The sequence below is a fragment of the Tauraco erythrolophus genome, chromosome 1 (assembly GCF_009769465.1).
Source record: "Tauraco erythrolophus isolate bTauEry1 chromosome 1, bTauEry1.pri, whole genome shotgun sequence".
NCBI classification, from domain to species: domain Eukaryota; kingdom Metazoa; phylum Chordata; class Aves; order Musophagiformes; family Musophagidae; genus Tauraco; species Tauraco erythrolophus.
The window spans coordinates 132,909,517-132,935,947 of record NC_141465.1 but is presented as its reverse complement, the minus strand read 5'-3'; the positions used below and the strand labels follow the sequence as shown (position 1 = coordinate 132,935,947).

The 26,431-nt window shown below is 43.8% G+C and overlaps 1 protein-coding gene across 1 annotated transcript in view; it reads right to left on the bottom strand.

Annotated features, from left to right (window-relative positions):
• TENM4 (teneurin transmembrane protein 4) overlaps positions 1-26,431 on the bottom strand; it is a 380,735-nt gene that overhangs the window by 158,914 nt on the left and 195,390 nt on the right. Inside the window, 1 exon segment of the mRNA XM_086614637.1 lies at positions 5,651-5,752. Coding sequence (XP_086470763.1) covers positions 5,651-5,752 — 102 coding nt within the window.

Sequence of the window (26,431 nt, the reverse complement as noted above, 5' to 3'; positions counted from 1 at the left end):
CCACTTTATGCTCCTTCTGTCCTGCCATCTCATGTTCCTTTTGTCTTCTGTTCTGATTTTTCCAAGGAAGCTGCTGATATCTGTCCCCCAGAAACAATAGCCTTCCCCTGTATGCTATCCCTTGAACTTTTAGTCTTGCTTAAGCCCTGTTCTCCTCCATTTCATTTCACTGAAACTCAGCTGCAAAGACATATATTCAACACAGACTTCTGTTCAGCAAGGATCTTGGGATCTGCTCGGTAGAGTACAATGGGATAAAGCTCTTCAGGGAAGAGGGGCACAAGAAAGCTAGATAGTATTCAAGGATCACCTCCTCCAAGCTCAGGAGCGATGCATTCCAACAAAGAAGAGGTTGGGCAGAAATATCAGGAGGCCTGCATGGATGAACAAGGAGTTCCTGGACAAACTCAAGCACAAAATGAAGCACAGGGTGGAAGCAAGGACAGGTAGCCTACGAAGAATACAGAGCAATTGTCCAAGCAACCAGAGATGAGGTTAGGAAAGCTAAAGCCCTGATAGAATTAAACCCGGCCAGGGACATCAAGGGTGACAAGAAAAGCTCCTATAGGTATGTCAGTGATAAAAAAAGGACTAGGGAAAATGTGGGCCATCTCTGGAAGGAAATGGGAGACCTGGTTACCTGGGATATGGAGAAGGCTGAGGTTCTCAATGACTTCTTTGCCTCAGTCTTCACTGGCAAGAGCTCCAGCAGCACAGCCCAAGTTACAGAAGGCAAAGGCAGGGACTGGGAGAATGAAGAACCGCCCACTGTAGGAGAAGATCAGATTCAAGACCATCTAAAGAACCTGAAGGTGGACAAGTCTATAGGACCTGATGAGGTGCATCCACAGGTCCTGAGGGAACTGGTGGATGAAGTTGCTAAACCACTATCCATCATATTTCAGAAGTTGTGGCAGTCTGGTGAAGTTCCCAATGACTGGAAAAGGTGAAACATAGCCCCCATCTTTAAAAAGGGAAAAAAAGAAGACCCAGGGAACTACAGGCCAGTCAGTCTCACCACCGTGCCTGACAAGATCATGGAGCAGATCCTCCTGGCAACTATGCTAAGGCACATAGAAAATAAGGAGGTGATTGGTGACAGCCAACATGGCTTCACTAAGGGCAAATCCTGCCTGACTAATTTGGTGGCCTTCTATGATGAGGTTACAGCATTGATGGATAGGGGAAGAGCAACTGACATCGTCTACCTGGACTTATCCAAAGCATTTGATACTGTCCCATGACATCCTTATCTCTAAACTGGAAAGACATGGTTTTGATGGATGGACCACTCGGTGGATAAGGGATTGGCTGGATGGTCGCACTCAAAGAGTTGTGGTCAACAGTTCAATGTCCAAGTGGAGGCCAGTGACGAGTGTTGTTCCTCAGGGGTCAGTACCGGGGCCAGTGCTATTTAACATCTTTGTTGGAGACATGGACAGTGGGATCGAGTGCACCCTCAGCAAGTTTGCAGATGACACCAAGTTGTGGACATGCTGGAGGGAAGGGATGCCATTCAGAGGGACCTTGACAAGCTGGAGAGGTGGGCCTGTGAGAACCTCATGAAGTTCAACAAGGCCAAGTGCAAGGTCCTGCACTTGGGTCGGGGCAATCCCAAGCACAAGTACAGGCTGGGTGGAGAATGGATTGAGAGCAGCCCTGAGGAGAAGGACTTGGGAGTGCTGGTGGATGAGAAGCTCAACATGAGCTGGCAATGTGCACTGGCAGCCCAGAAAGCCAACTGTGTCCTGGGCTGCATCAAAAGAAGCGTGGCCAGCAGGTCGAGGGAGGTGATTCTCCTCCTCTGCTCTCGTGAGACCCCACCTGGAATACTGCAATCAGCTCTGGAGTTCTCAAAATAAGGACTGAGACCTGTTACAGTGAGTCCAGAGGAGGGTCGCAAGGGCTGGAGCACCTCTGCTACAAAGACAGGTTGAGATACTTGAGGCTGTTCAGCCTGGAGAAGAGAAGGCTCTGGGGACACTTTCTAGCAGTCTTCAGAACTTAAAGGAGGCCTGCAAGAAAGCTGGAGAGGGACTTTTTTCAAGGACGTGGAGTGATAGGACAAGGGGCAATGGCTTTAAACTGAAAGAGGAGAGATTTCAATGAGATCTAAGGAAGAAATTCTTCCCTCTGAGGGTGGCGAGGCATTGGAACAGGTTGCCCAGAGAAGTTGTAGATGCCCCATCCCTGGAAGTATTCAAGGCCAGGTTGGATGAGGCTTTGAGCAACCTGGTGTAGTAGAGGGTTTCCCTGCCCATGGCAGGGGCATTGGAATGAGACAATCTTCAAGGTCCCTTCCAACCCAAACCATTCTATGATTCTGTGATTCAGTGTTGACAGCATCCTTAGGTGAGAGCAGCTGGGCTTCTCATGTGCCCCTCAGAAAGGCAACTGATGACCGTTTTTATGCAGGGCAAATGTGAAAGGGATTTTCCAGTCTGCTGCTTAATTGAACCATATTAGGTGTATGATGAATACAATACGCCTCTGTTGCTTCATTTCTGACTCTGAGTACACCCAGGAAGAAGTAGTAACACAGTTAAGGGCAATCTCCTTCTCTTCCCACCTTTTCAGATAGTGCTTGCATAATGCCCACCCTGAGTTGTTTCCATGTGTCGTTACAGCCAATTCGGTTGGAGCGTTACAGAATTCCAGCAACCTCCGTACAATACAAAGCATTGCCAGCTCCAACTGTTAAGCCAGTTTGACACGCAGTGAACTATATTTCCCTGACCAAGATAAAAGAGGTTTCGGAAAGAAAGGAATTTGGCAACTGTTATTACTAAGGACCCCTGTGTTCACTTTAAAGGAAGCACATTGCAGTGGTGCGTTTCGAGTGCATCATTTGCAAGGAGATACCTACCTGTACAACAGGAGGCATAAATCGTTTAAGATACGCTGTGTTGTGTACATGGTTCACAGCAAACTCACTCTGTAATTTCACTTTTCAGCTAGGCTGATGGAATTTTCCGCCCCCCTGTCTCGAATTTCAAATGCTCAGTAATGGAGCCTGTGCTTTCAAGGTGCTGGAAGAAGATAGTCTGCAGCTCTTTTCAACAAGGAGAAAGAATAATTGCCTTTAACCAGTGAGAGGCTTCTGAGAAAGACTTACATGTTTCCTGACACTACAGCTGATCACTCAGTACAAGATCAGATAAATTACTGGCCATCTGCAATAAGACCAATATTCTACAGAGCCCTCTATGGAGAACACCTTCAGCATAACCTGGAAAGTGCCGCTGCCAATGTCAAGGCAATGGCAAGAAGAAGACCTCCTTTGTAGCATGCCATAGTGAATAAAGACAAAAGAGGTTTCTGGATTTTTTTCCACTGCTATTTGGGCAACTCTTTTCCATACATAATGATATATTATTATTGTTTGATCATTCCGATTCCAACAAACAGTATCTACGATGCTGAAATTATAGTGATTCTCCAGTGTGGTTATGGTAGCAATGACCCAAATGCACACCACTTTTCTTGTGAAGTTCACCATCAGAGAGTAAGACCATTTGTTTCATTTACACAGAACTTTAAAATACCATCTTCCATATTCAAGGAGGCTTCCAAAAGGCCCATGAATACACCTCTGGTGATTTGTTCTCAAATACTTGGTTTAAACTAATTGCTTAATAATACATTTATAATTAAATGTTATTAAAAACAGAAGAGCTTGCTGCTCCACAGGTTCCCACCCATTTAGGTAGTGAATTACAAGGCTGAATTGAAACCAAGGAACACTCAGAAAATCTATGACCTAGAAAACATCAAGTGGGCAGAGACCTGCTTATTTAAGGATTACTGCTCAGTACAGGGACCGATACATCGCTGCGGACAGATACTGTAGCAGCCTCACACATGCCACAGTTGCTCTCCCTCTGAGAGATTTGTAGGTCAAAAGCAGCATCTTAGATTCCCCTGAAAACCAACAGGAAGCTAACGCTGTATCTCACGTATCTTACGCCCACCCCGATATGATCTGTTTAACAAGCCCCCTGGGAGGAAACGCATACACATATAGCATTTTGACACGACAAGTATTAATCTGTCCTCCTAAAGGCAGAGAAATCTATGCTCTGAACCCAGGTGATTCTAAACCAAAAGATAGACTCGAACAAAAAGTGTTCACATCAGCCAGAGGAAACACTTTAGTGAAATGGGAGATACTCACGTGGCTCAACTGAAGTGCTTGAGAAGCTCAGTGCATTACCCATGAAGGCAGGTAAGCTCTTCTGAAAGCTGACTCAGAACAAAAGTTTAAATATTCTCACTCACAGTGAAGGAGAGTCTCCATCTCCACTGACTCTGCAGGGAGCCGTGAGGGGAACAAACCCTGAACTTCTGCCCCTACCTAAAGTTAGGAGGTGTGAGTAGGAATATGCTGTGGGAGATGGAAAAAAACTCCTTTTGTCTCCAGCTCTAGGGATTTGAAAAGGAGCTTGGAAATGCAAACCAAGTGTAAGGAAATGCAAACCAAGTGTAACCTGAGTCAGCAAGAAGTTTGACATAACAATGCAGACTGCCACATCCATCTTACTGGGCTGTGAACTCTGGAACACCTCTGGGGTTTGAGCCTGGACCACACTGTCTCAGCAGAGAGCTCCTTGCCTGCAGGGTGTGCGGCCGTCCTTATCTCTTGGCTGGGCTGCAGAGATGTGACCTAAGCTCAGCTGGAGGGGGAGAGGACATGGGGTTGGATAGAGTTTAGCTCACTCTCTTGGGAAGGAGCCAGCCTGCTTTCCAAGGAAGCAACAGGCTGGGGTGAAGGCCTGACCTGTTGCCTTAGCAGAGCTCCTTGTGTGGGCACTAACTTTTTACACTACCTCCCTCCCTAAATTTATAAATCTGCACTTACTTTGTTGGACTGTTTCAGCCAAAAAAAAACAGGCCTTGAAAAGGTTGATGCACGGCATTCTGGCATATTCCACATGCAACGTTTTGATTTCTTGGTCTGAAACTCATTCTTACTAAAAGTGATTCAGTTCGGTTTTCAAATGTTTAAATAACCTAAAAAATTTCAGGTCAAATGAAAATCTTTCCAAAACCATTTATGAAAAACGCTTTTCACTTCAGCAGAAAAATGTATTGTATTGTTTGCTGGGGCAAGCCTTCTTCTCAGTCGTCCCAATTTTTTTCCGTTTTGGCCAGAATATCCAGTTCTTCCTGCCATTACTTCACCCCTAGCCTTACTCTAACCCTGCCCTCCTCCCTACAGCCAGGCCTTCAGCCATCACTCCAAGCTCGGGCAGACTTGCAAGGCCTGCAGCAATGAAAAAGGACCTTAATTTTTGTATAAACTCCAACAAAAGTATCACTATAGGGTTGCGCCGTGTGCTAGAGTGCTCTGCTGAACAAACAGTAACGCCACATCTCTAAGTTGTGTTTTCTAAAGTTGCTTCCAGAGAGAAAATTCCCAATGTGACATTTTGCCTGTCCGTACGTAGCCAGAGGGTTGTGTGTTGCTAAGGTCACAGCAATCATGACAAATAACAAACAAATCTGCGGATCCGACCCGTTTCCACTCTACTGCAGCATCCCCAAGCTGGGTGAGGTGTACTTTGCAAAAGGCACAGGCAGGAATATCATTTCCACAACAAAAACATGAACCGAAGGAGAAGGGAAGAGTTAATCAAGTACAAATTCCTACCTCTGCCACAGTCAGGGCCCAGAAAGCCAAGGAAGCAATGGCAAGTCCCAGACACGCAGTCTCCGTTCCCATAGCAATTACTGGGACAATTATCCACTGATTCTGGAAAACAAAAGAGGATTCAGATACTTCTTTAGGCAAGAAAACACCTCTGAGTTTGGGAGGGCTCCGGATCACAGGATTGCCGGAACCTCAAAGCAATCACTTCGCTTGGGGCTGAAAACATCAGTCTGAGCTCCACTAAACCCACTCACCCATTTACACCAGTGGACGGCTCAACCGTACCACAGCAGTGCAGAGCAACTGCAAATCCTACGATAAAATCGCAGCCGCTCAGCACCCACCACGCTTTGTCTTCACTCAGCACCTGAAAACTTCCAAATGTCTTTTCTTCCTGTTTATTTTTCTGACCACTTTGAATTTCCTGGAGAGAAGCAACACACACCATCCTCACGGCACCTTTGGTCCGACTTTGTTGACACCAGTAAGTGAATTTGGGGCATTTATTTATGCCAAACAGCTACGACAGAAATGTTCCCCTATGAATTTCGCTGCACAAAGACCCTCGGCTCATCCCATCTACTTCTTGAAGGACTATTCCTAACCGTATGCCTTCAGGTTTGTTCTGCAATCCCAAACAGCCCAAAGTGCTGGGGCTAATATCGTGTCTTGGTGAAACAGGAACAGGACTATTCCACACTTTCTCCTGTTTCTAGTTATCATCTTAAATCCTCCGACTTTGGCAAAAACACTGGCTATTCATCTCGCAAGGAAAGTTAACAGGTAAGCAAAATGCTGCCCAGCGTTTCTCTTTTGAGGACAGTTCAGAATATTGGGGCTGAAAATTCTCTTTCATAAAGGAAGAACACAAGCTGGCAAACATGACATATCAAAAAGAGAATGAAAATAATTTCATTTTCTTGACTAAACTGTGAGTGAAGACTGAGTAAATGTGAACGGGGCTTGGAAAGATGATGGAATATCATGGTTCATTCCACTCTATTATTTTGCATTTTCTGTGAGGGAGATGCGTATCAGATTAAAACCGGATTCAGTTATAGAGGAGGGGCAGCGGCGCTACATCCATCATGGAGTGGGGTGGAAATCTCAGCCATGTGAATAATGACTGTGCTTTCACAGATGAACTTCACGAGGCCTTGTGGTAGCAAAGATATTTGTAAACTTCCTATCGGTGCAAGTGAGGAGAAACAGCTGCAGCAGAGATGGGCAGATTAGTTTCCAGTCACAAATGAAAGGAAGCCTGTTTCTGGATGGGTGTTTTCCAAACAACAGAGGTTTCTGAAGGACATTTTAAAGGACGTGGTGTAATTTAATAATTCGTAAAGGGTAACAGCAGTTTTAAATAATAAAAACAGTTTCAAGCATTTCTGTTTTAAGTCTTGGCACCAGACATCTCACAATCAGCTCCACAGGCACAGGGAAGTGCTGTCAGTTTTCTAACACTTAAGCTCCACAGTTAAGCAGATATTCACTTTACGGTGTACGGAAATGCGATCACAGCATGTAGCCAACGCTTTGGGCTTGAGCTGCCATCTTTATTCCAATCAAATAGCAGCCACGCTTCCTGGAATAAAGAAATAGCAACTCAGGCCTTGTGCAGTTATTCTGATACTTCGGTGTACCAACTCTCACTTCTCGCAGGTATAAACACAAATCTGTCCTGTAAATGAAAAAATAATATTTGCCCGTCTGCCTACAATCTTCAGGACTTTGTGAAGTTTCAATTTCACCACAGAAAATGAAAATAATTTTGCTTTATGCATTTTTTTCTCTATGCTTTTTTTTTTTTACAAGCTTTATATCTTTCTTGTCTTCAATAAATATATGCAGAAATTTAGGAAAAAAAGAGCTATTTATTGACACACATACACATACCTGCACATATGAAGAACATACAGAGGGTGAGTACTACGAAACAAGATAATAAGATGGGCAAGAAGATTTAACAGCTTTGGTTGCTGAAAGGTTCAGTCCTTTTCCTCTAATCCTCTCATCCTAGGTACAAGTCTAAGCTCTCTCTTCTTATGCTGGTTCTGGCACGTGTCAGAGCCTTCAATGAGCTGGCTAAGCTCAAGAGATAGCAAAAAAATTTAACGTAGCAGAGAAAAAAAACCAAATGAATTGTTTTCTACTGCCTGAAAACTGGGAACAGAAGGAGCAGGGCCACGCTCTTCAACATCAGCTCAGTATGTAGACGTCTCATGAAACCTCACCATCACAGTCACACTGGGTCAGGGTCTACAAGTTCCAGCAACACTGTGTAGACATTACACATCCATGACCTTTGAAGTCAACAGGAATACCTATGCCAGTGCTTGACGCAGGACAGACTCCCAGTGTTATGACATCACCTCTGGAACTTTAAAAACTATTTTTAAAGCTTTCTTCAAGCTTTTGCTTTAAAGGACAAAATTGAGTCCTTGAAAAGGAGTAAAATATCCATACAATTTTCTTGGTATATTTATTTAATATACTAAATAATGCTTCTGCAAAATAGTAAAAAATCAAGGAACATCTAAAAAGCAATGTAGCATCAGGCACGGCAGCTGTTCCAAAGTGTAACAATGCACTGCATCAGCTAAAAGGTAATCTTTGTTACTGGAAAGAACAATAGTGTGGCCCAGCTGATGTGCTTGTGAGGCCCAGGACAAGATGGGCAAGACTCAGTACACCAATTAGGTGTCTACTGTAGGTTAAACTAAATGACTCTCGTTCACTACAATAACTATGTATAATGGGATCTAGAAGTTCAGAGTGACCACAGAAATGGAGTACACCTGTGTTTAGGTAACCAAACTGTCCTGAATCCATTTAATGAACTCCAGTGGTGCGTTCTTTCCTCCTCTGACTAGTTCAGATTTAGATATTGTCACCAAAGGCACCTATAATCAAATTCCATCGACAGTGACCAACACTAATGCATGTCAAAAAAATACTCCTGAATTTTTTGCAGTTTATCTACAGATATGTCATTTTACTTTGCAAAAACACAGTGATATGCACACATACCACTTCATATATCACTACCATCTATCTCCTCAGTCCTTGATTTCCCAGACTTCTCTTTGCAAGTGTGCCCTAACTGCATCATACCATGTTGTGGCCCACACAAAAAGAGTAAAAAAAACAAGTGAATGAAACCCATCGTGCCTTCTTCACTGAAGCACCTCAGTAACTCTTAATTGTGGCCTGACCGCCCTATACTATTAATAACAGAGCAGGCCCTTAAAATCTCTTCATCCCACTTCACTGCTTTCTCTGATGCTCCTTGTTTTCCTATTCCAGCTAAAAGTAGCATCTCAAACGTGCTCTCATTTTACACTGGCTCACTTTGCCCTGGAATAACCTGCCTGATAGAGACAAGAGGAAGTGAAAAGAAACTCTTCCACATCAGTGGCTAGTGCCACTTACCGCTTTTGAGCAGTTAAGGACCCTAACTTGCCTGGTGTGAATCAGGGAAATTAAGGTCTCTGCACACTCCCAAAAGTTCTTCACTACTGAGAATCAACTCTGAAAAGCAATGACGATTCATGTAGCACATTCTTTGTCTCAAAGCTACTCTGAAACAGCTCAAAAAGTATTTCCATAAAGGAACTGTTAAATGAATCTGAATTTTTCTCATGAACTCCAGAGCTAATGAGAGCAAGCAAGTCTGAGAGTTGTGTGTGCAATACTGAGCATGGTCCTATTCACATTCCTGAAGACTGTGGGCACTGGCAAGTCATATGCACTGAAGACTTCCCATAAAAACCTCTATCCTCATCCCAGGACGAAATTTAGTTTCAGTGGTTGCAGACTGTGCCAGTTGGAGAGCTGTCTTGACTTTCTGGCCCTTCTGAAACGTACACATGGTACGTGTACACACACCCGTGCACACTGCTCTAACAGCCACCTTTCACATTAAAGAGGAGATGTTGGGTGACTTGGCATAAAAAATCAGAGAGTCATCCTCCGGGAACCCTAGAAAGAATGAAGAATCAAATGGACAAACTTGCACATCTGGTGCAAGACTTAGCCTGATTATTATCTAATGGGACTTAGATGATAGAAGAGATCAAACTCTTAACTTTTAGGGACACTTTAAGTAGGCGGCACAAAGCAATTACCAGTCTTTTAAGTGTGTCCATAGTCAACATTGCTACAGAGGTGACACACTGTCAATCAACAAATAAAACCAGGTCACTGCAGTTATGGCTAGGTTCTAGTCTCCATTCTACAACTTATTCTGTGAGCTGTTACATGTAATTATAAGGATATTTTCCAATATATACAAAATTCCATATGGCGTTTTATGAATAATGCCGTGGGAACTGCTTTAGAGAATCATGACAATGTTGTGTTTTGTTTTGTTTTATTTAATTGTTAAAGTTCACTGTAAGACCACGGACAATTCTTTTTTAGAAAGAGATATATGTTCTCTGCTTTCAGCCTGACTCCCACAGCTTTCTCTTGGCTTCTAAATCTCTGATCTGATTGACACCAGCTGGTAAGAGCAAAGACTATTAATTGGGGGTCAGCCAATGGATGATGCATGATGCTGTCATATGTTTTGCTATCGTGTCCAAAGAGAACATGGAAAATGCAGCACCCATGTCACCTTCCAACAACCAACGGCAGCAGGAGCAAACCTCCTGAAAGCAAACGAGGGACAGACCAGCAAAACTTCAGGTGATGTGGCTTCGAATGAGGATTGCAGAAGCTTGTGCATGGAAGTAATTGTCCTGCCAACTTCAAAATCTAATTAGCAACTGAAAAAACAAGTCATTTGCTGAATAAATATTGTGAACATCCAGATCTCCTCTGAGAGCAGGAGTAAATGACATAATGAGACACACAGCTTTCAGATCCACACTGTCTCGTTTTGGAGAACGGTACAGAACTGCCTGGTCTGAGGCAGCAGGTATTCCCTACCCTACTCCAGCCTACCTCACTCAGAAACAGGAGGATACACAAAAGTGCTTACAGAATCATAAAAATGAGAGACGGAAAACATTCATTAAGTGTGAAAGCCTAAACTTCTCCAAGAGCAAAACTCCTCTTTTGAAGTACTCTTTAAGGTCCTTCCTGCTCAAAAGCTTTAATTATCAAAGCAGGGAAAGAAATAGAACATGGTCTGGAGCAAACCAGCTTTACTTCATACACCATGTTGACTTACAGCTGCTGAGGATACTTTGGGATTTTTGCTGTTTGTCTCAGAGGACTTTTTTCAGTGTGAGTAATCTCACAGTTGGTAGATTTTGAGGGAAACTTGGCTGAAACCTTTATCACATTGCTTGTTTTCCCACTGCAACCACTCCTTACCCTGAGAGAAGCTACAAACTGGCAGGATCCTGCCCATAATAAGACTTCATATTACGCTGTCTTTCATTTAAGGATATCACCAACTTCAATAGGAAATTGCTAATTGTTACCATTCCCATTTTTTTCAGGCTGGTAATCTGAGGCACAGACAAATACACCGTTTGCTTCTTATCACAAACTGACTCGTGTGACCGCAACAAAGCTCCCAGGCTAACGGTCTGCTCGGGGGACCACTTTGCTGCTGACAAAAATCCCTGTGAAAGCCAACTCGACTGTGGTGGGCTCAATAAAGACCTATCAGCCTGGCTTACAATTGCCTCATTAATTACCTCTATCCGGATGAGATACAACGAACACGTTAAGGAGGCAGACAAATTCTTAGACTCTTGATGGACTTCTCTTTCATATACTCACCATGTTTGCTGGTCAGCGGTGCAGCCACTTCAACAGTGTTTCTGCCTCATTATTTACTATGCAACATTCAACTTCACAGCTTGTTTCTGTATCTTTGGGCCAGAGGCCAAGGCAGATGTTTGCCTGACACCAAATCCTATTAGAGGCTGCAGTAACATAATTGTGTGTTAAAGATAAATATTTTATAGCCTACACTTGCCACCAAGCATCATCGTTCCCTAGGCATTTAAAGGCAACTATCTATTGGCAAAGAAAAAATAGTTCTCTAGCTGGCAATTGAAGGCAGTAGCTTTCCTGGGAGTCAATAAGCACCAGGACTGCTTTCTAAGAACTGACTGAATGCCATTCAGCGCAGTGTCGTCGTGTGAATTCAAATGTAACAATTTCATTCGACAACCTCAAAGAGTTATTCTGGAACTGGCAGTGTTTGGTGTCAGAAACATGTAGGAATAGCGCTACAGTAGAAAAATTATACTTCAATGAATCAAGGCTAATCTCAGTTTTTGGAATGAAGGTTCAAAGAAAACGAAACTTGTTTTACCAATGAGAATGTTCAATATTAGAAGTGAGATGCTAAGAAAAGCGCCATTTTTTTTAGGCAACCTCACTGTTTGGCCTCTGCAGCTAGTAGTCTACTCTACCTCTACACAAGAAATGGCCTCAAAATCTGTTACTCTGTGCTGGTGAGAAGCAGCAGTTGTCACATCTTCCAATCTACCAACCCAGGGAGATACAGTACATATACTGGTTGGTGTAATAAAAAGTTCTACCCTTTCCTTATAAATGTCAACCCTCTGTATACATAGACGTATTGATTTAAAATAGTAAATAAATAAAAAAAAATCTGGAGGTAAACCAAATACTTAGATGAGCATTGTTTACTCTATCAAATGAATACATATATTTATTGTTACATAGAAAGAAATCGTTCCTGAATGTCCACTGATGATGGAGCAGGGCAGCAGGTAGTTCGATTCCACGGTTCATATCTAACCTTGAAATCCTCTGTGTGAGTCACACCAATGCAAAAGAGCCATGGGGAGTGCACAGCCTCCCTCTCGCCCTGCAATGAATTACATCCCATGGGAGAGTGAAGGGACACCACATTATTTCACCTTATTCTCTGTGGCTGCACCAGAGCAACCTTAGCAAGCCACATATCCTTCCTCCTAGACCTGCCTGTCCAGGATAAAGCTGTCACCTTCAAGCTCATTGCAATAACATATCTCTTTCACAAAAATGCTCCCTGTCACTGCCCCGACTACGTTAGCAATAATTTTAATAGGAAGTCAGGCAGTACAACATGAGAGGCAAATAAGATTCTGAAGCTCTGTGAACACATTTAATTTACTTCCCAGTTGCAGAGCTTGCAGTCTTGTTTATTTTTCAAAGAAATGATGCTACTCGATTGAATTTCACTGCAGGGTAGGTTGGATTCTAAGCCTAGAGAACTGTCACCTGCCCTTATAATTGTGATAACAATGCCAAGGGAGACGTGGAGGTGAGAGGGGATAAAACAGGTTTCAGATAACTCGAAACATCAGATTTGACATTATGAGCTAAAAAAAAAAAAAAAAAAAGGGAAAAAAAATGCCCTGAAAACATAGGAAACGTGGAAATGCTGGGTCTGGTATTCTCTTGCTCCTCCTCTTTCCTTCCCCAGTTGAAGTTTGGAAGGACTGATTCCTTTTTATGGTACATCCTCACCTGCTGAGATTTCGATTTCTGTGCTTCATTTGTGTTTTATAAGGCTTTTACATTTCTAGCTCAAGTAATCCACACCTGGCAGCCAGGGATGTGAAAGTCTTGACAGCATCATGGAAACTCAGTCATTATTTCTGAGTGCTCTTTCACAGTTTCCTCTTCTGTAGGGCACCTAGTGTGATGCTGATACTGCTAATGCCGCTTGATGTTGTGCCAGATTTTGATTTTTATTTTTTTCTTCTTTTTCTGAAGGCTGGGAGGTCTGTTTTAATTAAAGATCCATGCATATAACCCTGTTTCGCTCCCATCTCTCAGTGGAACTCTAACCTTCACATGCAGGTGTCAGGATGCTAAATTAGGATAAGGGCAACAGGCAGACAGTCCTTTAAACAACTCCTTAAATCACTCCTGATTCTGGAAAGTCACAGCGAAGCACAGTAATCGCAGCATCCAATTGTGTGTCATTATTGCCCCACTCCTTTTCTATAAGACTTTTAAGAAATAAAGTCATTTGCAACGGCAGATACCCCACACCTCCACCAGCACACTGACAGCAAACACCTGCTCCAGCCAGCACCGACTCCAGAGGCTGGAGCATTTTAAATGGTGATGGTGAAGCACAAAAGGTTTGACGTTTGGGATCGGTTCAGGTTGCTTATTGAAGGTGTCTGAGTGCAGGGAGGGAGAGCAGATCGAAGCTCCTGTGATCCAAGAGGAACGGGTCAAGGATCTGCTCCTTCGGCTGGATGCCCACAAGTCTATGGGGCCTGATGGTATCCACCCGAGAGTCCTGAGAGAGCTGGCGGATGTCATTGCCAAACCCCTGTCCATTATCTTTGGGCAGTCTTGGCTCACTGGGGAAGTTCCGCTGGACTGGAGGCTGGCGGATGTTACCCCCATTTACAAAAAAGGGCGGAAGGAGGATCCGGGGAACTACAGGCCTGTCAGTCTGACCTCGGTGACGGGCAAAGTCATGGAACAGGTTATCTTGAGTGCTATTAATGAGCACATACAGGTTAACCGGGTGATCAGGCCCAGTCAACATGGGTTTATGAAAGGCAGGTCTTGCCAATCAAACCTGATCACCTTCTATGACAGGGTGACCCGCCTGGTTGACGAGGGAAGGGCTGTGGATGTAGTTTTCCTGGACCTCAGTAAAGCCTTTGATACAGTTTCTCATAGTGTTCTGGTGGAGAAACTGGTAACTGCTGGCCTGGATAGGTACACCCTCCTTTGGGTTAAAAACTGGCTGGATGGCCAGGCCCAAAGAGTGGTGGTAAATGGGGCTAAATCCGGCTGGAGGCCGGTCACCAGTGGGGTTCCCCAGGGCTCAGTGCTGGGTCCAGTTCTGTTTAACATCTTTATCAATGACCTGGATGAGGGGATTGAATGTACTCTCAGTAAATTTGCGGACGACACCAAGCTGGGAGGCTGTGTCGATCTGCTCGAGGGTAGGGAGGCTCTTCAGAGGGATTTGAACAGACTGGATCGTTGGGCTGAGGCCAATGGCATGAGCTTTAATAAGGCCAAGTGCAGAGTCCTTCACTTGGGGTATAAAAACCCCAAGCATCGCTATAGGCTCGGGGAGGAGTGGCTGGAGAGCTGCCTGGCGGAGAAGGACCTGGGGGTGTTGGTTGACTACCGGCTTGATATGAGCCAGCAGTGTGCCCAGGTGGCCAAAAAGGCCAATGGGATACTGGCGTGTATCAAGAATAGTGTGACCAGCAGGAGCAGGGAAGTGATCCTGCCCCTGTACTCGGCACTGGTGAGGCCGCACCTGGAATATTGTGTCCAGTTTTGGGTCCCTCGCTTTAAGAGAGATATTGAGCTCCTGGAGCGAGTCCAAAGAAGGGCGACCAAACTGGTCAAGGGGCTGGAAAATAAAACTTATGAGGAGCGGCTGAGGGAGTTGGGGCTGTTTAGCCTGGAGAAGAGGAGGCTGAGGGGAGACCTGATTACGGCCTATAAATACTTGAGAAAAGATGGTGGGGAGTTAGGGGAAGGGCTCTTTACATTAGTGATGGGTGATAGAACAAGAGGAAATGGGCATAAGCTTAGTCAGGGGAGATTCAGGTTGGATGTTAGGAAGTATTTCTTCTCTGAAAGGGTTGTCAGCCACTGGAATAAGCTGCCCAGGGAGGTGGTTGAGTCCCCATCCCTGGATGTGTTTAAGAATAGGGTGGATGAGCTACTTGAGGATATGGTTTAATGGGGATTAGGGATGGTTGGACTCGATGATCTCTAAGGTCTTTTCCAACCTAGAAATCTATGAATCTATGAAACCATCAAGAGCTGCTGAGCTCACCAAATTTGACACTACATCATGTGAGCACGTTTTCCCTTGAGATATCTGTACTTTTGCCTCTAGGCCTGGCTTGAGATATCTACCCAGGTACCCGAACGGCTCTCACCACAATACTGTCAGTCTTTCTCACACGATTTCAAGCACATTCGTCTCCAAGCCCAGCTGGAAATACTACAAAACCAGCTTTTTCGTGCACTATTTTTGAACTTCTGTTCCACAGAAACAGCGACCCAGTGGGCATAGTCTGGGGAGAAAATAAAGACAAGAATGAGCCCAACCATTTCAGAAGCCGATGCCACACGTGGTCTGAATTTGGTTTGCCCTTGGAGAGCGAGCTTTATCCCACTGATTCATTCCTTTGTCTTACTGCTTCCTTTTTAAGAAGAAATCTTTCCAGTGCAGAATCCCTTATAATCTAAAGCTATCAGATGGTTGAAAGCATAAGGTGGAAAGGGATTTCAAAAGCACTTGGGCACTGGTCTATATATACCACCATTTCAGTTAATGGTAAAATCTCCTTTGACTTCCCCAACTTTTAGAAAATCCTGCTAATGTATTTCTGCTGTTCATAGGGATATACAAGGAACACTGTTTTCTTCCCAGAGAATGTGAGCAACGCTAAAAGCATGAAAGGGCCTATGAAATACAGTTCTTAAGGAATTGTCCATTGACCATCTGTAAAAACCCTGTGTTCTAAATCACTTGAAATGTGATCACAGGTTAGAAGTTAGCTGGGAAAATGAAATTCAGTGACTGATTTTAAACAAAGCGGAGCTGCGGGGCTGAAGCCTCCTTCTTCCTTCTGTAATGCAGCTTCTAAGCACAAAAACACTTTAATCCCATACTTCTAACATACATACGACAAGGCTGTGGAGATCTAGAAAGACACCTTGCAAATGTTTCTTTTCTTCCTAGTTTTCCTTTTTTTTTTCGCAGCTGGAAGATTTTAAACCTGAAGTTCGCTCCCATAAATGAAACTCTCATATCCCCAATTTGCCCAAGGGATTGCAAAGAATTTTTTTTTTTTTTTTGTTCCTTCCCACTCTCATAAATTGTTACAAATTAATAGAGGAAAAACAATTATTCAGCCTTCGGGGTTCGGCTTCTGGAGCTGCTCTAGCAAGCAGGAAGTTACTTCCCGTTCAGTACATTACAATTTCTGCTCTTGTAGCTCAGGGCAAGGCTAAAGCTGGCCTTGACTTTCATTTTAAATGATGCTGTAAATTCATGTATTCCAGGGGAAAAAAAGCAAACCATTCTTGCATACACACACACAGAGGACCTCAACTGTGATCTCATTTGGTCAAACAAATGCTATGAAATCTTGGCAATGTTATAATTTTGGGTGCATTAAAGATTTAAGTTTCATTTCACATAAAGTCTGTAGCAAATATATCCAGCTTGATAAATAAGGATGTACTGGCTGGAATGACTGATGTCTGAGGTTCAATTAGGTAGGTGCCTGGTGCTAGGGACATGATCTCAAGCATGATGCCTGGTCTCCAGCCACTGCTACAGAAGGGCTTGAGTCTCCTCAAGGTTTTATGTTAGATCTGTGCCCCTGTAGAGATGCCCTTAGTTCCCTGGGGCATCTCAGGTGCTGCTAGGTGTCTATACTCGAGTAACGGCATTGAGCTCTCAGTGGTCTTCTATCAGGGCCAGAGAAAAAGCAGAGCTAATGGCTCTGCTTCTGCCTCTAGAAGATTCACTGAACAAACTTGGTGAAATCTTGTTTATTCTCAGAGCATCCAGCAAGGCTTCAAGAAATCATAGAATCATAGAGTGGTTTGGGTCGGAAGGGACCTCAAAGATCATAAGCTGATCATAATTTATGTAACTCTTTTTCTGAAACTGTTGTGGCACTTAGATAAAGAAAGCAGTCACACATCTAATATACAGACCAGTTGTTATCATTTTAAAAGTCAAGATATACCAGGAGTTACTGAACAGACTATGTCCTTCTCATCCCACTTGGCCCTCATAGAATCATAGAATCATAGAATGGTTTGGGTTGGAAGGGACCTCAAAGATCATCCAGTTCCAAACCGCCTGCCATGGGCAGGGACACCCTCCACTACACCAGGTTGCTCAAAGCCTCATCCAACCTGGCCTTGAACACTTCCAGGGATGGGGCAGCCACAACTTCTCTGGGCAACCTGTTCCAGTGCCTCACCACCTTCAAGGTAAAAAATTTCTTCCTCATATCCAAACAAAATCTCCCCTCTTTCAGTTTAAAGCCATTGCCCCTTGTCCTATTACTACATGCCCTTGTAAAAAGTCCCTCTCCAGCTTTCCTGTAGGCCCCCTTTAAGTACTTAAGATCAATCTGGAGCCTTCTCTTCTCCAGGCTGAACAGCCCCTACTCTCTCAGCCTGCCATCATAGCAGACGTGCTCCAGCCCTAGGATCATCTTTGTGGCCTCCTCTGGACCCGCTCCAGCAGCTCCATGTCCTTTTTGTGTTGGGGACTCCAGAGCTGAATGCAGTATTCCAGGTGGGGTCTCACCAGACCAAAGCAGAGGGGCAGAATCACCTGCCTTGACCTGCTGGCCACGCTGCTTTTGATGCAGCCAAAATGAAAGATTGGTCTGTTAACTCTTGAGATGCCGGTGGTGTTGGCTTCTGTTCTCTTTTGTGGTCAATTAAATGCGTGCAAGTACATGCACTTTAATACAGCCTTTGGAAAAGTACGTCTTTTGTTCCAGTACAGAAAGGGTTCTCCTTTTGTTTGTCAAAGTGGACGAGTAACTCCCCCAACCTTATTTCTGTGCTTTAGCAGGGGAGCTTTCACGGAAAGAAAAGTCTGCACAGAGCTGTTCTAGCAGCTCGGTAATACGACACAGGAATAAAACAAGCTATGCTTACATTAGCCTGCAGTCTGGGGTGCATGGAAAAAGCTATATACAAAAGTGTAAAAACAAAACCCATATGCACCGTTTTACACATTTCTCCAGAAACCCTCAGACAGCACTCACTATATGCCGTGCTACTAAGGCAGCATTCTGCTGTTCTGAAAAAAAATGGAACTGAAAAAAAGGGACAGAAATAACAGAAAGAAAGAAAAAGGCTTTAACTTCAGTATTAAATAAACCTTTTCTTGACCCTAAAACTAAAGTAATTACCCCAATCAATAAACCTTTTGTACAAGCCCTGTCAGATCAAGAGAACTTGCCTGGCTGCAAACAGCACACTGACAAGCAAGTTCAAGGCTACCAGCCCATGTAAGTACAGATGTAGGCAAAGCTTTTCAAAAAGACAAATCTACCTTCATTTTTCTACCACTTTAAAGCATGATCAAAACCAGACAAAATCTGGATCATTAAACTTCTACTGAGATGAATACTTACTGGCATCCAAGCAATCTTTACAAACATGACTTAATTTCTTTTGTGCAACAACATAAATGAAAATTTAAGTCTGCTTATCTCTTTCCCTCCCCAAATTATCACTCATAGTCATACGATCTATTGAAAGAGGAGTGCACATATACAAATCAAAATAAAAAAATCAAGAAAAAGCTCAAGTGTAACATTAAATAAATTATTCCACCTCTGCTTTAAAGCCAAGCCAGCTTTACACGCTGTAATTTTCTACTGCTAGCTTTCACTCACAGAGTATCAATGAAGAGATGCAAGCAGCTGTGGAAGTTTTTACAGCCAACTATCTGACCTTTACAGGTTTTTTATTATTTAATTATCTTTGAGATGTGTCCCTGATTCCTCCTTCATTAGAGATGCCTTATGCCTTCAAAAGAAAAATAATAATTTTACCTGCCATTACGGCTTGGGAAGCAGGGTTATTATGTAAGAATTGTTTCAGAGAGGAAAAAGGGTCATCACAGATAACATCTGGATTAGAAACAATTGGTCTGACTTCAGGTTCTTCAGGTTTCTTGGAAGTGCTGCAGCTCCAGCAGAAGCAGGCAGAAAGCTGCAGGTAAGGGTGTGCCATAGCATCATGTACAAACATTACTGACTGACCTTTGAAGGTCCCTTCCAGCCCTAACCATTCTATGATTCTATGATTCTATGAAGGGGAGTTAAGATCCAGGAGCAACGCTTGATCTGTTAGGAGTTGTCTGAAAAGGCAGACAGGGAGATAAACTTCAACTCTGGGACATGCTCATCTCCTTGGCTCACTTCACTGGGAAATGAGACTGTTCATCAAGTCTGGGGAAAAAGGTGAAAAGATTCAGGGGGCACTGATAAAGCTATTGCTGACTTCCAGGTGTGAAGTTTCAAGGGCCATAGCACTATCCATTTAAAAACATCATCCCTGTTTTACCAAGAACAGCAAACAAAAAAACCTCTGGCCACGGGGAGTGCAAACTAACGTGAAAAGTTTCACCTCTGCACAGCTCTCCTTCCATTTCCAGATCCAGGCTCGGGCTATGTTTGCTTTTTATTAAGCCTTATAAAGCAAACAGATTAGATTTACACATAGGCTGGAAGAAAAAGTGAAATCTCACCGAGCACGCGACTACACCTGCTTGGAGAGGGGAATTCTTCCAGCTCATGGAAAGCTCATGCAGGGGGAGTTCACTCCACATTTCTGTCTCCCCAGATGATGCCCTGCCTATCAGGCTAGGCTGGATTTGGCTACAATGGAGACAGCAATCTCCTGTCTTCTTGCCATCCTTCTGCATGGAGTAATCCCACTCTCACCGAAGGAACTTAAGTCCTGTGACCAGCTGGATATTTAGTGGAAGACACTTTGCAGTGCTGCAGCGGAACGTGAGTCTATTCTGTGGAGAAGTGTAAGTTTTCAATCAGGCAGACCTGTCACCCTACCATCATTCATGAGACCAAATTCACAGGAGAGAAACCTAACGCTGCCTGGCAGGGACACATAAATGCCCTTTTTGCCTCCTACTTGAATTGAGTGACTGTATCCTTTTCTAAATATTACCTGACTGAGACCTACAAGGTTTACCCCATTCGAGAAGGTGGGGAAGAGCTGAAAGCAGGGAACAAAGCATCAAAAAAGGGGTGGCAGCAAACAAGAGGGTAATCAAAAAAGGCACTGACCATCTGATAGAGCGTCTGTCAAGCAAAGGCTTGCAATGGGACACGCAGAGCTGGAGGCAAAAAAACTATTTGCAAAGCATGCAAAGCTCTGCTGTTATTTTGCAGGAGAGAGATCAATAACCTCAAAAGTGAAGCTGTGATTTTCCTCCCTGCCACGGTTCTCATATGCTGCTTTTCTTTTTCTGTGCAGAGCAAGAAAAGAGCTGTGAGACTGGGAAGGAACTGGCTACTAATTAATTATCTATAGAGGGTTACCCCAAGGTGGAAGTCCTCTGAAGTCCCTCTGTGAAACAGGGGAAGGGCTACAATGACTATACACACGGAGCAGAACACCACTTGTAGTAACTGAGCACTTCCATGGAGCAGCTGGTGTCCCATTAACAGTTAAAGGGTCCTGATCCAGCAAAGTACTTGCTAAAGTTTCAGCCTCTTTTTGTTGATACAGCCTAAGGAGAAGTTCAGAAAAGGGCAGCTGGGACATTAAAACCACTTTTCTTCATTCAGACCCCTGAAAATCTTACCATACATGGGGGAGTTTTAAGTAACTCAGGCATTAAGGAGCTAAAAGAAAGTGTAAGCCAGAACAGATGACACCCCACGTTAGTCTGTACAGCGTCCTGACTCCTCAATATTTATATGAAACCAATTTAGAATTTTCCAGACATTAGCAAAGCAAGTGCAAATAACATGGATGGCTTGGAGACTGTAAGTGGATCACACTTCTGCATCCCCTCTGAATGGGAAGCTGATGGAGTTTAAGTCAGCCTTCACACAGGCAGTAAGGGAAGCAAACCTGAGCTACACAGGCTCTTTCTTTTCCCTTTGCTAAGAACAAGACAAACACAAAGGCATTTTCACTCAGAGCTGTTTAACATCTTCGTCAGCGATGTGGACAGTGGGATCAAGTGCACCCTCAGCAAGTTTGCAGATGACACCAAGCTGTGTGGTGTTGTGGACACACTGGCGGGAAGGGATGCCATCCAGAGGGACCTGGACAGGCTGGAGAAGTGGGCCTGTGAGAACCTCATGAAGTTCAACAAGGCCAAGTGCAAGGTCCTGCACGTGGGTCAGGGCAATCCCAAGCACAAGTACAGGCTGGGCGGAGAATGGATGGAGAGCAGCTCTGAGGAGAAGGACTTGGGAGTGCTGGTGGATGAGAAGCTCAACATGAGCCGGCACCGTGCACTGGCAGCCCAGAAAGCCAACCGTGTCCTGGGCTGCATCCAAAGCAGCTTGGCCAGCGGGTCGAGGGAGGTGATTCTCCTCCTCTACTCTGCTCTCCTAAGACCCCTCCTGCAGTGCTGCGTTCAGCTCTGGGGACCCCAAGATAAGAAGGACATGGAGATGCTGGAGCAGGTCCAGAGGCGGCCAAGAAGACGATTCGAGGGCTGGAGCACCTCTCCTATGAAGATAGGCTGAAAGAATTGAGGTTGTTCAGCCTGGAGAAGGCTCCAAGGAGACCTTTCTAGCAGCCTTTCAGTGCCTGAAGGGGGCCTACAAGCAAGCTCGAAAGGGACTTTTGACAAGGGCGTGTAGTGATAGGACAAGGGGCAATGGATTTAAACTGAAAGAGGGGAGATTTTGATTGGATATAAGGAAGAAATTTTTTACAGTGAGGGTGGTGAGGTACTGGAACAGGTTGCCCAGAGAAGTTGTGGCTGCCCCATCCCTGGAAGTGTTCAAGGCCAGGTTGGATGAGGCTTTGGGCAACCTGGTGTAGCAGAGGGTGTCCCTGCCCATGGCAGGGGGATTGGAACTAGTTGATCTTTGAGGTCCCTTCCAACTCAAACCATTCTATGATTCTAGTCCCCGCTTTCACAGGGAGAGTTCCCACTCCCATGCTTGCTTCTGTGCCCTGTAATTTTTTCTCTTTTCTCTCAGCACAGTCCCACTGTGAAGTGCTGCTCTGTGGGCATCCTTCTTCTGTGTGACCTGCTGTCCTGGGGACTGTATGGGGGTGGGTTAGATTTTAGGCTAACGCAAAGCGTTGTATGTGCTGGCAGCTCCTTATCAGTGACACTGCAGCTCGTTTTACACTTTGATGGAGGAAAGGACTTACAGTAGTTTTCTTTACGGATAGTGGAGGGGTCAGGAAGAACAATGGTCCTTTTCTTAAACTTAAGCGTTGCCTCTTGCAGAAGATAAAAGTGAGATAAAACGTTGCATCCCATCACGGGTGTTCTACATGTGTTTCCTGTTGCTTGTTGGGTGACATGCTGGTAAACAGAGATGTTCTCCTCTCACCGACAGCTGATTTTGCTTTTCCTTTTGATTTCTCAGTGGCCCTGCACAGTCAGGCTTGCCTGAGCTCAGCAGTAACAGCTGCTGGAAGACACTTTCCCTCTGACTCCGTAGGCGCTGTTTTCAGGCTCTCAGACGTTTCTTGCTTCTACCAAGCAGATTTTTGGCCAACATCTCTGTCTCAGATGTGCTGATTCCCGCTGATTCCTCAGCCTGCTATTTTGCTCCGCTTACAAAAGTTTATTCTGCAGAAATCACCACTATCAGGCAGAGGTGAATCCAGTAGGTGCTTTTCAGAGAAGGGTTTCTGTTAGAAATCTCAGAAAGTGCCACCAATGTCATTTACAAAAAGGTTAATTTATTATTGAGAGACTTTGATTGTCCATTCCTTTATAATGCCTTGCATTGTAATTCAGAGGAATGGGATATAAAAATGCTATTAAAAGATGAAAACTTTCCCAGAATAATCTTTTTTTTCCTCTCTACTCGAATTGCCTGTATTATGCAAATGTATAAGCTCTGACAGGCATTACTGTGCCGTGTTCTCCCCAAGTTTGTGTGCAGTGGCACGCAACAGGCACACATTTTGACATCACCTAACTCTGTAGTGATGATGATTCCCCATCCTTTCAGACAACAGGCTAAACTGCCATCTCCTGCCCTTAAAATCAGTGCTAATGTTCCTGAGTAGATTTAGTCATAGCTAGATCAGATTCCAGAACTGTATGATGGACAGCCTTCCAATTTACGAAATTAACTGTCTGTTATCAGACTGGGAATACAGATGCTTTTTTTCCATTTTTCTCCAGTTTTCTCTAGTATAATGGAAGCCAAATCATTCCAGACAGGCACTGCACAGTAATTGCAGTTGATATTGTCATACAGAGCTTGCAATGATTTTACTGGCTCTGAAAAGTTCAGTCTGTTGGAACATAGCAGATACACTTGGAAAATCAGCACCCTTTCCATTCTATATTTTTATTGCCGAAGTAAAAGCTCTGGTCTTTTACTCCGGTGAGTCCGTACTCACAGGGGAGGTTTGCCTGAGGAATGACTGCACAGTTTGGCTTTATGAACTTACCATTATGATCACCATTATCAATTTTGTGCTTTCTACTATTATCCGTGATTATTAATTAATGCTTAATGCATTTTCCCAGCAGTTCTATCAGCCTCGCAGCATCTCCGGGGAGATGTCACTCTCCTCTGTTTTACACGGTGAGCAGCTGAAGCGTGAGCCTGGGCTGGGTCAGAACGAGCACATCAATCAGAATTTGGGAGTTCCAGGCTGCTGGTCCTCTTCTCAGATCACCAGATCCTACTTCTTCCTGCATCACAGCTACACTTCTCAAACACACTCTTACTGTAAGCCCTATGTCAGTGCAATAATAAAGGGAGATTTTCCTACGTGCTCCGGCCACAGAAATCAAACGAAATGGCAGCTTGCCTCTGACAGTCAACACAACTCCTCTGCAGGTTCCTCACCCCACACAGAAAGATCTAAGGCTCCCATCATGTGTGACTTGATTTATTTGTTTGGCATTGCAGTTTTACACCCGGGTTCATAAACACTGTGTCAGGTTGCTGTATCCTCTTTACTCTGGCACCGACAAAAATTGTAACACTACAGTACTACACTATTTATAGACTCAAAATCTAGCAACCATGTCTTGCCAGACCTCATGAATACACTAGAAACGTTCTGAAGCATTACAGTACATTACACAAAACACTTGCCTTGATTTTTTTTAAAAAACATGCTCTTAAAGTCTAGACTAAGAAAGGTACCAACTTTCTAAGGCTATTACATTTCTTTATGGTATGCATAAAAATGATGTACTTCTCTGCCCAAATTCTAGCCAAGAAGCCACATCTTCCTATCTCAAATTTTTACTTATCTCAAGTGAGTTTCAAAGTGCAAAGCTTGTACCTAAAGAGGTTTTCCTGTACACTATAGCTTCATGTTCACTATAGCTTCCTGTACACTATAGCTTCACAGGACAAGGGGAAATAGCTTTAAACTGAACGAGGGGAGATTCAGATTAGATACAAGGAAGAAATTTTTCACTCCGAGCGTGGTGAGGCACTGGAACATGTTGCCCAGAGAAACTGTGACTGCCCCATCCCTGGAAGTGTTCCAGGCCAGGTTGAATGAGGCTTTGGGCAACGTGGTGTAGTGGAGGGTGTCCCTGCCCATGGCAGGGGGGTTGGAACTAGATGATCTTTGAGGTCCCTTCCAACTCAAAGCATTCCATGATTCTATGATTCTATGTTGCTATACAGATGCCAGTGGGCAAAGTGATTCCCACATATGTGGCAAAGCTCCTTCCTGCACCGCAAAAGAAAATTTCCTTGAAACACAGAATGACTCGAGGTCAACAGAAGATATATAGAATATATCATAGACTATATATCATGGACTGTTTTGCTTATCATGTAGTCATGAAGGTACAGCTGAGTTTAAATAAAAAAAAAAAAAAAAGGATTGTCTTAAAGACAGTCTGACATGCTTCTCAACCACACAGTTCCCCTACTGCTCAAAGGCAAATTAAGAATGTTCTGGTTTTTTTTTCTTTTTCTTTTTTTTTTTTTCTCTCCTTATGTTATTGCAATGAGGCCAAGAGAAAAGTCTGTCTGGAGCACTTAACATCACTCTGAAAACAAGGACAACTAGTGACTGTGCTTTAAAAGTGTTTTCTGCTGTGAGAGCCTTACCAATTTCCCTGTGATGGGAAATTTTAAACGGAAGAAATTCTTAGACAAGGAAAAAAAGTCACTTTCAGGAGAATACGTGGAGGTTCTTCTGGGCAGAAGGTGGTCGGTGTAAGTAAAAACTCAAGTTGCTTAAGTAAACTAAATGAAAATAAATTCACATTCTACAGAGCAAGTCTTCAATTTCATAAGTTAACATGCAACTATTTCTGGTGTTGCTCAACTGTGAACAGGATTGAACATGTGCATTTCCAGCTTTTAAATTTAACAGAGTATTACAGCAATGTTTCCACTTCTGCATTAGATAAACTTTAGTGCTAAAATGGAATATTGGGATCTTAATGACTTTGCTTTAATAAGACCTAAACTTTTAATTAACCTGCCAAGACAAATTACAGTCCATAGCTCTTAGGTAACTATTGCAGACAGCTGAGACTCAACACCAATGCCTCTTCTGGGAGAGGGATTAATGGCAGCTTTGGAATGAGTCTGCTTTTTTCAGCAAAGAAAAAAAGTCCATTAAACAATCACTGTGGCTAGAAGAAAGCTGAGTGCTAGTTTTATGGAACAATCTTTAAATTACAACCAAATTAATTTGGATATATGAACAGTTTCAGCAGGTCAGTCAAATTTAAAATTAAGTATTACTGAATCAGAAATAGATTCTGATATTTACAAGGTGAAGGAAGAATATTCAGCATGCTAGGCTGTCAGGCAGCCCACAGGCAGTATCCATTCCTCCTTGGACAGCAACAAATTGGTGCCCGTGTGCCGAATTGTCAGGGCACTTTATTGCCAGAGAGAGACTTGTTCAGTTAATTTGTTCTTCTTAAGAGATCTCAGCTTCTTTCTGTTAGCAAGGAGAATCAGAGATTCCTGTCATTGTGGTTCCTACTACCATGCCTTGCAGTGTTCTTTATTGGAATTTTAACCTCAGTACTCTGCCTGAACTCCAGCTTGAGTAATTTCAACGGTGCTCAAAGGCAGGACTATCTGTCTCACAAAACTCCTGCATGGTGCTGCTGTGTGCTCTTCAATCGTTCCTATACCTCTGCTC